Consider the following 14,679-nt stretch of genomic DNA (forward strand, 5'->3'; position numbering starts at 1 on the left):
AAGAGAGGTAATTTTTTTAAGACATTTGCTAAATTCTTAAAATAACTTTGTAGTATGGTTAGTAGGAACATCTTTCTTTACAGGAGCAAAAGAATAGTTCCTACAGCTAATAAACGAATTTGGCAAAGTGTCAGGATATAAGGCCAATACACAGAAATCATTTGTATTTCTATATAACTAGTAACAAATAATTGGAATTAGAATAACAGTATGGAATAGTTATGGTTTTAGTTTGTGATTACAGATAATTCTCTATAAAATAAAATCAGGGTATTATCAGATAAAATGCAGAGAAAACAGTTTTCTTCTCAATTGAATATAAAGGAAATTGTTGTCTTTCATACACACAGACACACACTTGAGTTTTTCCTTCCTTTCCTGTATAATCTGAGGATTGTGCTTTTTGGTAGTGGTTTGCTAATCCTTTTAAATAGCTCGTAATGTAAGTTTTCCATAGTTTTCATTAACCGCGAATTTCAGCTTTTTTTTAAACCTCTACTCAAAAAACCATACTTGGTTGTTGTTGCATCCTTTTAGCCTGGTTGGTGAAGCAGCAAGCCTAATGCAAATCCTAAATAGCGTGGTGTAGATGAGAGTCTAAGACTTTAATTATATGTCATTTTATTCACAACACTCAATTCCAGGAAGGAAAAAATGGCTTTGTTGTTGTAAAAGACATATTATGTGAGTATCATTCATTGTAAACCAAAAATGATACTGTATTATAGCATAGACAACAATGGGAACTGATTTTGAAAATGTGACCTGTATGAGAAACTGAATAATAGTGAAAGTTATCAAAATGGAAAGAAGTGTTAATGTGAAATCCAGCCTTCTCAGAAATACTCTTTCCTGGCCTTTTGCTTTTGTTGCTTGTCATGCATGAATGAAAGTGCTGCACTCTCAGGGGAGCAGGAAAGCCTCTGTGTCGGTTGTTTATTTCCTTAATCCCTCCTCCTTTGTGATTTTTGATGTCAGATCTAAAATGGAAAGCCTGTAAATATAATGATTATCACATGGATAATCACCTGCATTAGGAACCACTCTGCTTCTCTATTCTAACTCTAGCTGTTCTCCACATGTCACATTCACTCTGTGGTTGGATTTTAACTTGACTGCTTCATTAGATTTGTGAAACTCAGTACGTGGCGCCCTGGGGCAGCACAGATGGAGACTTGCTTGTTTTCTTTTCTCACTTTTACTGCGAAGGCACGCTAAAAAGTCCTTTTCAATTTAGTGTGATCAGTTCACTTGGAATTACCCTTGATATTTGGAACCTGTCTTACTATTCTGCCCACCATTTATGCCCCTTTTTTCTTCCCTGATTTCTGACCTAATGCCTTTTCCTTCTGTCCCTCCATGCAGTGAATCTGAAGACGAAAATTCTACTTAAAATTCTTACTGGGTCAAACTGTTCCCCTGTGTTGTTTTATTTGTTTTGCTGAGAGGGAAAAATAAATGTTGTTCCATCATTGTATCTACAAACACCTTCAGATCAGAGGTTAGCTGTGGGAAAGTCTGCAGTGATGTGAGCCAGCTGCCTTCTCTAATGGAGTGACTGGGGGCACCAGCCCAAGATCAAAAGAAGGTGGGAGGAAGTCAGGAGATAAGATCTTTTTAAGCAGTAGAACAAGTGCTTAGCTTTTCAGTGATAGGGCACAGCTCTGCAAACCTGTGTGAGGGGGCGCTAGGATAGAAAATTGAGTTGACTTTTCTTCAGCACGTCCTTCCTCAGTCAGAAATATGTTGGTGCTTGGAATAGTTTACAGATGTGGAAGTGTCCTAGGGCCCAGTTTCCTTAAAGAATAATGATCTGACATTTATAAATGTGCCTTCTTGCAATTAGTCAGTTCTACTATACCACAACAGATCACAGTCAATAGCTTCTTACATTTGTGGGAGCAGAACTGGACATTAAAAAGGCAACTTAACTACTGTATGTGAATTTTAAGTTTTTACGTCTTAGTGCAACTTCAGTCATACAGATTCTTCATATTAACTTTGTCTTATAGTCCTCTAGGTTTCTTTTGTGCCTCTGATAAAGTTCCATGTAAATAAGTAGTTCTTGCAGGGCTTCTTAGTTGTCTTTTCCATATAAGAATTAGCTTGGTTAGTTCTTGAGTTGGGCAGCTTGGAAAAGTTCTACGTTGATATCTTTTGAACTTTATCCTTTTCCTTGACATCCAGGCTAGCAAATATTATTGACTGTGTGGTATACAAGATTCTAGTGTAAGTAAATTGTCAGAGAGGCTAACCTTCCTTGCAACAATTGTCAAGATCATAATTCCATTTTTTAAAAATCTATATCAAGTAAGGTTAACTCAATCAGCCTTATGCTTCTGTAGTCAACAGCCTAAGGAGTTGTACTTTCAGCTTATCACTTTGTATTAACTTCAGTGTTCAACTGTAATCATCTATTTCGACCTTTTCAAACCCTCAAAGTGGTTCTTTAAATTTATATGCTATTAGTATATTGGACCATAAGTGCATACATACTTTTCTTCCCTGTGTTTTCCTTAACATGTAGATAGTACCCAGATTTCTGCTGGAGACATTAACTGTAGTTTCTGCCTTACATGGTTTGGTGCAGCAGTCGTTTTAGTTGGATCTGCTCACTACTCAGGCTCACATCCCATCCTTCTATTAATATCTCTTGGCAAAGATAATTTTGGAGGAATGTAAGTTAAGATGTAGAGGCTCTTGACAGTTGTCTGCAGTTTTTTTTTTTTCCATTTTCAAGGGGGAAGTGGAATGGAAAAGTAATATTGCCTCCATTTTCTGTATCAGTACTAAAATGAAAATATATATGCAAAGCCGAGTGAAGAAAGGGAAAAGATTTGGTTACACAGATGTGTTTTTTGTCATTTGATAACCTATTATAAGGGCATTAGAGTATATAATAAGGTTCATCAGATTGTGCCCTTAAGATATATTTAATATCCAGAAAAACATTGTTTTAAAATTTTTAACTGTATTTTTTAAATGATGTTCAACTTCTGTTACCCTGTCCTCTTATATCAAAGAGAAATGGGGGGTGGGGACTTTTTATTACAAACATTTTCAAACAGGCCAAAAAAATATTAATACTGAATACATCTAGATTCAGTCATTAACATTTTACCATTTTTGCTTCACTTTATCTTTTTTAATTTTTCTAAAATAAATTACATATATCATGCCATTTTATCCCAGAATACTTCAGGATACACCTCTAAAAATCTAGAACATTTTCCTTATGAAATCGATAATTCTTAATATTATCTAATTCCCATTTCATAATCAAATTTCTCCACTTGTCCCAAAATGTATTTTATAGCTGGTTTCTTCAAAACAGTTTCCAATTAAAATCTGTGTGTTGCTCCTGGTCATTTTTCCCCTCCCCACTTTATCATAACATTGACTTATTGAAGAGACCAAGCTACTTGTCCTGTATAATGTCCTACATTATGGATTTGTTCATTTGCTTTCTCAGTGTATCATTTAACTTGTTCTCCTATCCTCTATATTTCCTGTAGACTGAAAGTTATTGAAAAAATTTTTTATTAATTCATGTTAAAAACTTTGTAGCTGATGCTGTGTACCTTATACTGCATCATAACAGAAGACACAGTGTTTTTGGTGATCCCATTATTAATGATAAGTGATAAGATCGATCGCTGGGTTAAAGTGATGACAGCTCGATCCTTCCATTATAAAGTTATACTTTGCTCCCCGGGACCAGCATGTGATGATCTTTGATACTTTGATTCCATGAAATACCCAGTTCCCCATCATCCTTTCACCTATTGAATTTAATATCCATTGATGATCCTTGCCTGGATAAATTTCATCAGGGATTGCAAAGTGGTGGGTTTTCTGAATCTGTACATTTTTTAGCAGATGTTTTTCTCTACAGAAGAGATTTCTGTAAGGTATTGTTTTAATTAAAAACATAACCATCAGCATCTTCCTTAGGTTTCAAATGATTTTCTTTGCTGGGGTCAAAACACCTGAACTCACAGTGACAGCTACAGTAAAAACATGTACTATATCTTATTTCAACTTGTGAAGTGTGTTGACATTATGCTGCCTTTTTTTTTATGCCAAGGTAAAAAGAAATCTTTTTTTTTTTTTGGTGTAAGAATAAAAATTGAACTATGTGGATATATTGAGATAATTGTCTAAAAAGAAGACTGAATAAGTTTCAAAATGGATTATTTCTTCATTACCTAGCACTTTATAATTAACTGTTCCTTTTTTTTTTATTTCAGGAAGCTGCCACTTTTGCTAGAGAGCAAGGCTTTGAGGTGAGTTAACCCACAATTGTACACTAAACAGATCCTAAAGGTTTCTTCTAGCTGATAATGAAGTTCTTTTGGACAGTGATTGATGTGCTATTATACTCTCAGAGCCTCGCAGCAGTTGCCATGGAAACTTGGCAGTCGTCATGGTTTCTTTGTTCTGCCAGCACAGTGTTATGACGCACTCTGCTAGGTCTGCACCCAACATCGCCTACAGATGTTATTTATTGAATTTTGAAAAGCCTCTTGGGAAGCCAAGAGGTTGGGCACGGTTTCAAGCTGCCTCTGCAGATATGGGGCCTGTCAGTTTGTTCAGTTAAAAAGCTACCTCATTAGCTGCATTACATTTCATAAGGATTCACTGCTAAAGCAGTGGTGGAGCAAGACTAAATAGTGAAATATAATGTCATTTAAATAATTTCAACCCTACCACATGTAGATTATCATTATGTAAATTAATTTCCAAAAGTTGTACTTAACAGTTGTTAGGAACTGATTAATTTAAATACTGTTCATATAAACTTCCTGTTTGAATCTCTTTTTTTTCTTCTCTCTGCTTTTTTTTTTTGATAGCATAAAACATATACATTTTCTGAAACTAAATATTGATACTTGCTTTACTTTCCAGATAATTGATTCTGTTTTCCTCATAGAAATATTATCTTGTCAAGGTTCCAAACTCCATGTGGTTGTTGTTGGCAAAATTAAGATAATAGACAAGACTATGTTTTTACCTACATAATATCTACCTTCCAGTCCATCATTAGGAAACACTGACTAATCTCAGCGCAGGTTAATTGACAGAGAATTCACTGAGTTTGTGAGTTTTATGACTATCATATTTATTTAGCTAGAACTACATAGAATACTGTGTTCTATACAGCAACTTGGAATGTTTCATGGTAGTAATTTTTTTAACATTTAATCTGACTAGAGCTGCAACATACAGAAACTCTCTCCTTATTTGCATACTCAGTATTGTCTACCGTCTACAGAAGCTGTGAGCATTGATTGGATATATTAGTAAGCTCACTTTGAACTCTTTAGAGAAAGGTGTTGTATGAAATTGTGATGGAAATGTTATTTAAATATACTAAAGACAGATTCATTATCAAGCAACAAAGTGATACATGTGTATGTTATCCATGTCATAGGACTTGACAACCAGGCATAGGGCTTCCTTTTCTTGGAGGAAGATAGTGAGCATGTGGTATAAGTATTCTACTCTCAAGATCTTATGAAAAAAACTGTATCAGGGTATGAAACTCTGCCTCATAATGCTCAATTAATGGCAACTTTGATAGTTTCTTGGGAGTTTGCTTTTTTTGTTTTAACATATTCTCATGAATATGGGGTTGAGTCACATGAAGAAGAAGGAATAAAGATTTCCAAGTAATTTTTATCTAATTTAAGTTTCACTTTGTCATTTCCCAAACTGGCAATTGATATACAGGGCTAAGTGTAATGAAGGGAATATTCAATTTAAAAGTCAAATGTTTTGATCATGAAACTATACGTAAATGTTTTCAGTCATGTTTTAAAGTTTCACTGATGTGAAATTTCAGTATTAACAATTAATACTCTCTGTTGTTACATCAAAATTCTCCAAAGATAAAAGCCTGCAGAGTATAAATTTGTGTCCTATTTTCTGTGCTAACATTTAAAAATGTATTTTGGTTCTAGAAAATAACCAATTTTGTAGATGTTTAGAAATATAACATGTTGTATAACAAATGATCATGATTCAGTAGTACCTTGATAATAATTTTTAATAGTTTATTAAACCTTACTAATTCATAGTTTTATTGCTCTCTTGAGCTACATGCTTTGGATATGCCTAGTTTAAATACAGTCTTAGCAACAAACTACTTTTTCTATTTTCTACTAACCAGCACCATATTAACCTTTCTGTTAGTTCTTACTCATTGATTCTAGAGTTGTTTCTTTTTACCATAAATCTGCCACAAATGATTACAGCATATAAACAAAGTGATGATGATTATAGTAGGATACCTTATTACCTCCTGACATAGCAAGATGACTCAGTTGGTGATTTGACAATGATGTGTTAGATTGGTTAAAGCACACAGTGTCTTGACGTGTCCCTTCATGGGTTCCCTAAAATATTATACGCATCACAGAATCTGTAAGAGCCATGAGTAGAATACCCTGAAGTATTATTAATAAAATATAATCCATGTATGGAATACTATCTAGAGAAACTGAATGATTTTAAAATGTCATGAAAGTTTCCTTAGTCCATTAGATAGGAATATGAAAGCATAGGTTTGAAACTTGGTATTTTTAAAGACTCAAACAAAAATAAATCACTTAACAGTTTAATGTCTATGGAAATGTGTCAGTGCTCTCAAGTCTAGTGTGACAAACTAGACAAGATCTGTCTTATTCCTCCCAACTTTAATTTTACCTCTTAATTTGGGGCATGAATGAGAGGAGAGAAATGAAAAAATTAAAAAAGAAAGGAAAGGTGGACATTTTTTTCTTCCCACAAATCCACTGTCCTACCCTCATTTTCTGTTATAAATCCCAATCAGTTCCCAAAGCCACTGAGTGTTGCCACTAGTGATCTGTCTGCTAAGAGACCAATCTAAATGCCTCTAAAAATAACCAGTGTTTATTCATCAGGAAATATACTCAGCAGCATTGTTTATGATATTCTGATTAGCTTCTCTGCAAATTTTAGATAATCTTTCTTTAAGAAAAAAATCTTGGGCTTCCCTGGTGGCGCAGTGGTTGAGAGTCCGCCTGCCGATGCAGGGGACACGGGTTCGTGCCCCGGTCTGGGAAGATCCCACATGCCGCGGAGCGGCTAGGCCTGTGAGCCATGGCTGCTGGACCTGCACATCCGGAGCCTGTGCTCCGCAACGGGAGAGACCACAACAGTGAGAGGCCCACGTACCGCAAAAAAAAAAAAAAAAAAATTCTTTAATCTTTATAACGAATTGGGCAATTTTCAGTAAGAAGAGGCAGCTTAGGAGGGCACTGGAGAATGAGATAAAAACTGGAGCTGGGCAGAGCACAAAGCAGAAGAGAGAGGATTTATATATATATATATATAGGTTGATGGAAAATTGCATAGTGCCCTGATTTAAATGACAGGCCTGCTAAGAAGTTAAAATGACAATTCTTGGGGTAAAAAGTTTCATGAGGCCTTTTATTATTTTGGAAAATCGGTTCAGACTGCAGTGTTTTTAAATCAACCTTATGTTGAACTGAACTGATTAAAAGTTTGTATTTTTAGAACCTAAATAAAAATAAGGTACTTAGTAACATGTTTCATTATGAAAACTTTTTTTTTTTTTTTTTTTTGGATGCCTTGGGTCTTTGTTGCTGCGCGCAGGCTTTCTCTAGTTACGGCGAGCAGGGGCTACTCTTCATTGCAGCACGCAAGCTTCTCATGGCGGTGGCTTCTCTTGTTGCGGAGCACGGGCTCTAGGCATGCGGGCTTCAGTTGTTGTAGCTTACGGGCTCTAGAGTGCAGGCTCAGCGGTTGTGGCCACGGGCTTAGTTGCTCCGCGGCATGTGGGATCTTCCCAGACCAGGGCTCCAACCTGTGTCCTGTGCATTGGCAGGCGGATTCTTAACCACTGCGCCACCAGGGAAGCCCATGAAACCTTTTTAAAGCAGTATTGAAAACTGATTTAAATTAAAGTGAAGGACATACCTCCAAAACCTAAATAAAAATATTTTTTATATTTTCATTCTCAGTGAAATAGAGTATATGTCAAATGATGAAGAGAACTCAGACCTTTTCTATTGGATCAGTTATTCAGTTTTACTCCAGGCAACAAATTTTAATTTTCTTATTTTAGATCTCTAAAATAAAATATTTCTGGGCTTCCCTGGTGGCGCAGTGGTTGGGAGTCCGCCTGCCAATGCAGGGGACGCGGATTTGTGCCCTGGTCCGGGAGGATACCACGTGCCGCAGAGCGGCTGGGCCCGTGAGCCATGGCCGCTGGGCCTGCGTGTCGGGAGCCTGTGCTCCGCAACGGGAGAGGCCACAACAGTGACAGGCCCGCGTACTGCAAAAAAAAAAAAAAAATACAATACTTCTAACCATAGAGGAAATAAAGCAATCTTTTAACATTTCCTACTTTCCCTACAGCCCATGACTCTACCCAGAGGCTTCCAAGCTTGTAGTCTTTCTCTGACCAATGACAACTCTATCATCTTATACCACTAAGAGAGGGAAGTATTGAATTGTGCTATCCAATATGCATCTACTAGCCACGTGTGGCTATTTAAATTAAAATTAAATAAAATTTAAAATTCAGTTCCTCAGTCTCTTGGCACATTTGAAGTGCATGCATACGTAGACAGGGACTACCGTATCGGACAGAGCAGATATAAACATATACATCATCACAGAAAGTTCCACTGATCAGCACTGGATAGCAAGTCCAGAGAGTTTCAGGAGGTATTGATTCCCAAAGAATTCTCCAAGATTTTTCTAAGGTTCCTGTGTTCCTTACAAATACAAAGAATGCAGTGAATGATCACCAAGAGTTTCTGGAAATAAGACACTAAGTCAGGTCATGCTGGCTAAGAGAGTACAATGCTGCTTCCCTAGGTGACTGAGTCCCAAATGACAACAGTTTTAAAACACTAGGTTAACAGAAAGAGATACAATAGTCTCCAAATTCTCTTCATTTAATCACTTACTCATTCAACAAATATTTGCTGAGCACTGACTTTCTGCCTAACACTTTGAAAAATACAAATATCTGGCTATGACAGAAAAAAGCAAAACAAACAAACAGTAGGGAAACAAATTTCAAACAGAGGGAACAAGAGTACACAGGCCCACAGACACGAAAGAGCATAATGTACTGTGTACTCCAGGAACTGATAGGAGGCCAGTGTGACTGGAACGGAGTGAGTGAGGAGGAGGTAGTATGAGACAGGACAGAGGCTGACACATCATATGAACCCCATAATTATTATAGGAGTTCCTATTTCGGAAACAAAGCAGAATACGCTGTGGTTAAGTGAGGCAATGTATGCAGAGACCACAATTGGTATTCTATAAGAGTAGGTAGATTGTGACAGTATTGTTTAATATTTGTATCATCAACTTGTTAAAAATGGAATGAAGAGAATATATTCTGTTTTGTTTTTTTTGTTTTTTTTAGTTTTGGTTGTGTTGGGTCTGTGTTGCTGCGCGCAGGCTTTGTCTAGTTGCAGCAAGCAGGGGCTACTCTTCGTTGTGGTGTGCGGGCTTCTCATTGCAGTGGCTTCTCTTGTTGCGGAGCATGGGCTCTAGGTGCGAGGGCTTCAGTAGTTGTGGCACGTGGGCTTAGTAGCTCCGCGACATGTGGGATCTTCCCAGACCAGGGCTCGAACCCGTGTCCCCTGCATTGGCAGGCAGATTCTTAACCACTGCGCAACCAGGGAAGTGCTGAGGATATATTTTTTAATTTGGAAAACAATGCTAAATTTAAGGTGTGTGATCACCAGTGACAATAAAAGCATAATTTAACATTTATGAAATGATTCACAGTTTATAAAACCTTTTCTAACATATCATCGATACATTTAATATTCATACAAACCTGGTGGCTCGGGTAGGTAGGGCATGTATTGCCATATCAGTTGAACAGAAAAAATAAGCTGCGTGACTTGTTCAAGGTCATGTAGCTAACAGACAATAGAGCCAGAATCAGAGCTCAGCTCTCTGAGTCTGGTACTCTTTACTACTACACTTCTTTCTTTCTCACATTCTGACGTACTGGAGGAGGAAATTAGATTTCCAGTGACCTTGGAGAATGAGAAATATCTGGAAATTCAGAAGATGAAATTCACTGCGGTAAAAATACAAGCCAGAATAATTAAGAAGAAATATCATGTTTAAATGCAAGATCAGCAATGACTTGTGAATGTGGCATAAAATGATTTAGGATAAACATGCTCTAGTTTTTTGGTTACAACAACAGAAGGCACTTTGCCAGAATTCATAGAAGCAGTATAATCTGTGGATAACATGACAGAGTATAATCCCTGGAGTTAGACTTTGTGGATGCTAGTCCTGACTCCACCTCTTAGTATGCTTATGACCTTAGGAAGTTACTTAATCTCTCTGTGACTCAGTTTCCTCATCTATAAAATGGGGATATAGTAATAATGCCTATTGCCTAGAGTGGTTAAGATTTAATGAGTACTTCAGAGCTACATACATGGCTCTTGGTTTCTACATCTATGAAATAGGGCTATAGTAATAATACCTACTGCCTAGAGTGGTTAAGATTTAATGAGTACTTCAGAGTGCTCATAGCTATTTATACATGGCTCATAGCTAAATTGTGTGAGCTTTCTTCTACTTCTCCTTCCTTTTTTCTCTTTGTCCTCCCTGATTAGATACCATAATTGAATTCTCGATACTCAATACTCTTGAGGCCCTTTCTAGAGATTTTGAGGCAACTTAGGATTTGACAATTTTGGAAAGTATTAAAATGACAGTAAATAGAGGAAATAAATTAATATTTATTAAGTACTTGGCATATGCTAAATATTGCATTAAGCTCTTTCACTTACCTTATCTTCTTTCATCCTCACAAAAAAACATTTTTAACTTTTTATTTTGAAACAATTTTAGATTTAGAACATTTGCAAAAACAGTACAGAGAATTTCCAGATACCTTCACTCAGCTTCCCCTAATGTTAACATCTTACATAACCAGGATGTAATAATCAGAGTCAGGAAATTAACATTTGTACAGTGTCAGTAACTGAACTACAGAATTTATTCTGATTTTACCAGTTTTTCCTCTAATTTCCTTTTTCTGTTCCACAGTCTAATCCAGGGTTACAGGTTGCATTTATTTGTCATATCGTCTTAGTCTCTTCCTATCAGACAGTTTCTCACTTGTTCCTTGTTCATGAACTTGATACTTTTGAAGAGTACCTGTCAGTCATTTTGTAGAATGTCTCTCAATTTAGGTTTGTCTGATGTTTTCTGATAGTTAAATTGAGGTCATGCATTTTGGGCAGAAATACCACAGAGATCACCCTTCTCAGTGCATCACATCAGGGATGTACATGATAGCCCAGTGTCTTACTGTTGGCCAGGTTAACTTTTTTTTTTTTTTTGGCCAGGTTAACTTTGATCACTGGGTTAAGGTGGTACTTATCCTCTGTGAAGTTACTGTTTTCCCACTGTAGTTAATAAATGTCTTGGGGGCAATATTTTGAGACTGTGCAAATATCCTATTTTACCCACTAATTTTAACATTGCTAAATTTGATCACTGGGGTGAAGGGATGTCTGTCAACTTTCTCCACTGTCACATTTCTGTTTTCCCTTTTGTAATGAATAAGTATCTTAGGGGGAGATACTATGAGCCTATGCAAATATCCCGATTCTCTTCAGACTTTTGCCCGCTGATTTTAGCATACTTCACTCCCAACATCATTTAACACAAATATTATTGTCTTCGTTTTGTAGGGAGGTTTATTTACCTGCTTGAGAGGTTTATTGACCTCCTTGAGGTCACACAAATAGTAAACCCAGCTGTGTCATACTCCCTTGTAATTTCTTCATTCTGTTAAGATATGTTAACCCAGGTATATGGGAGAAGAATCTACCAGGGGATAGGGGAGGAGAGGCTATAGAACTCGAAATATATATATTGTTGGGAAGACAAAATAGAGATTTTAAGAAAAGTTTTTATACTAGATGGGAATCAACTGTTGAGGGCAAAGCAATGACTCCTCAAAGCAAAGTGAGAAATTTAGATTTGGTGCACACTGACAGTGATCCAAGAGGGACAAAGGGGTTTTGTACGAACTGTGGATATCGATGCAAATATCAGTAGAAAATATAGCTTAACCTTTCTGTGAAGATTTATCATTTGTATTTGAAAAGTTTGTTTCCATCTTGGATTGCCATTTTTATAAGATTTAATCTGAGACATAAAAAAAATATTTCTTTGATTAGGATACCAAAACTACCACAAAAAATATATCTTCTCACAGGGTTGGTATAAGACAACCGAATCTCACTCTTAATTTATTCCTTATACCACCTTAAAGAAGAACCTCTACTTAAAAAACATCCAGTACATGCATAAGATTCCGCTCCCAAGATGGTAAAGTGAATCTTTCTGGAGTTTGCCTGTTACCTTTACTCAAGATGAACAGTACTCAATCATAAGCAAAAATCCTACAGCAGTAAAATATGTGTTTGATAAGGAGACTGAGAGAATATATGTAATTTTTTTAATGTATACATTTATTTGAGAGAGTGAAGACATTATTATTATAAGACATTGGCAATAACTAATAATAAGGACCCATTGTATAGCACAGGGAACTCTACTCAATACTCTGTAATGACCTATATGGGAAAAGAATTTTTAAAAGATATATGTATGTATATATAACTGATTGACTTTGCTGTACACCTGAAACTAGCACAACATTGTAAATCAACTATACTCCAGTAAAAATTTAAAAAACAAACAAACAGAAAAAAAACATGCATTTTGAGGGGTCCTTTCGACTGTTGCCAGTCATTTCTAATAGTCTTTCCCCTCAAACTGAGGGAATTTCTTCTCATGTTATCAGAGTTCAGGCTTAGTTCTCTTCTAAAATAAGCACCCAGAAGTGGAATAGTCAGCATGTTTGAAAGGTCAGCAGCATTGTCCAATCACAAGTGGCTATTCTTTTCAGAAACAACAGTCCTCTGGAATCATGATGTTAGGTATAGGGGAAGCTTAGGTTCATATATCATCCAGAATTTCTTAAGTCTTTTGTGAATAAACGGCATACAAATATTTCACTGATGACCATCATACTTTTAAAAACATCATGGTTTCTGATGTTGTCTGTAACCAATGTGACTTGTCTGCCTTACTTACCTAAATTCTGTCCTGTATCCTAATTAAATTATTTTCTTAGATATATTTCCCCTCTGGTATGTGTTTCTCTCTCCATAACTGTTTGAAACTTTACACAGTGATAGAGTAAACTACCAGCAAACCCCAAACCGTGGGCAATTTTAGAGGTCAACTGAATTCAGACATGGGTTTTTAAGTTATCTAAAATTGTTGAAAACATGATTCTAACCATCTAACCCATAGCTCAAGAGTTAGATTTCAAGACAGACATTTATGATGTAAAACTTCACAGCCTATGTGATATGCAAAATAGCATGAGGGTTTCTAGAATTAATTTGTAATTTTTAAAACTTTATCTTTAAAATAAAGATATCTTTATCTTTATCTTTCTCTTATTTTAGTTCTTTGAAAATTTTGGCATTATAGTAACTGCATTATTTCCAGAATCAGCATAATTATGCTCTGTAAACCTCTAAAATAATTTAATATTACTCTTTTTACAATCTCTCATTAATTGGAAATTTGAAAACTGTGTTTTTGTTGATATCAAAGAAATATTAATTTTTAAAAATATGATAATAGTTATATGGTTATGTTTGAGTCATTACCTTTCAGAAATACCTACTAAAGCATTTACATGTGACATTAGTATCTGAGATTTGCTTCAGAATAATGTGAAAGGCAGGTGGATAAAGGTGTAGAGATGAAATAAGCATCATCATAAATTTAAAATTGTTGCATCTTGATGGTGGGTTCCTTGAAGATTGTTATACTATTCTATTTACTTCTGTATGTGGTTAAAATTTTTAAATAATAACTCTTAATACATCTTCAGGTCTCTCTTATTTTGAACATGAGAAGATAAATCCTTAATCTACTAATAGGATTTTAGTTTATTGTATTGGTTATGAGAATTTTTTTCCTCCTTTCTATTAATAGACTGAAGACATTAAAGAAATAGCCAAAAAGACACAGGCTCTTCCAAAGGTGAACTCAGAGAGGCAGCGAATCGTGATTTTCACCCAAGGGAGAGATGACACCATACTGGCTACAGGTACATGTGGAAACTGTGGGAGAAACCCAGTATTATGGAGATTAATCATTCTAACAAAATTCTATATTTTTTCTATTATAATTTATTCAAAGCAATGTACTTTTTCTTTTTTTTCTTTTTTTTCTTTTTTTTTTTTTTTAACCACCTTCATGCCTTTTACCCCATCTCACCTCCACCCCCATTCCCACCTCTGGCATCCACCAGTCTGTTCTCTGTATCTATGACTTTGGGTTTTGTTGGGTGTTTTTTAATTCTTCATATAAGAGATATCATACAGTATTTGTCTTTCCATGTCTGACTTATTTTGCTTAGCATAGTGCCCTAAATGTTCATCCATATTGTTTCAAATGGCAGCATTTCCTTTTTTATAGCTGAATAACATTTCAGCATGTGTGTGTGTGTGTGTGTGTGTGTACCACATTTTCTTTTTCCATTCTGAAGTCTGTCCATCCTGAGTGTCTATCAGTGGACACTTAGTTTGTTTCCATGTC

At 35.9% G+C, this 14,679-nt stretch overlaps 1 protein-coding gene across 5 annotated transcripts in view; it reads left to right on the top strand.

Moving 5' to 3' along the window:
- ADK (adenosine kinase) overlaps positions 1-14,679 on the top strand; it is a 510,898-nt gene that overhangs the window by 412,118 nt on the left and 84,101 nt on the right. For 4 of the 5 annotated variants that reach the window (XM_082639748.1, XM_082639750.1, XM_082639751.1 and 1 more), the window contains exons 8-9: positions 4,251-4,286; positions 14,074-14,188. In XM_082639748.1, the coding sequence (XP_082495874.1) occupies positions 4,251-4,286; positions 14,074-14,188 (151 nt within the window). The remainder of the gene's footprint in view (positions 1-4,250; positions 4,287-14,073; positions 14,189-14,679) is intronic. The other variant, XM_082639752.1, reaches the window with a different exon arrangement.

Source organism: Mesoplodon mirus, assembly GCF_964341445.2.
Source record: "Mesoplodon mirus genome assembly, chromosome: 2".
Taxonomy (NCBI): Eukaryota; Metazoa; Chordata; class Mammalia; order Artiodactyla; family Ziphiidae; genus Mesoplodon; species Mesoplodon mirus.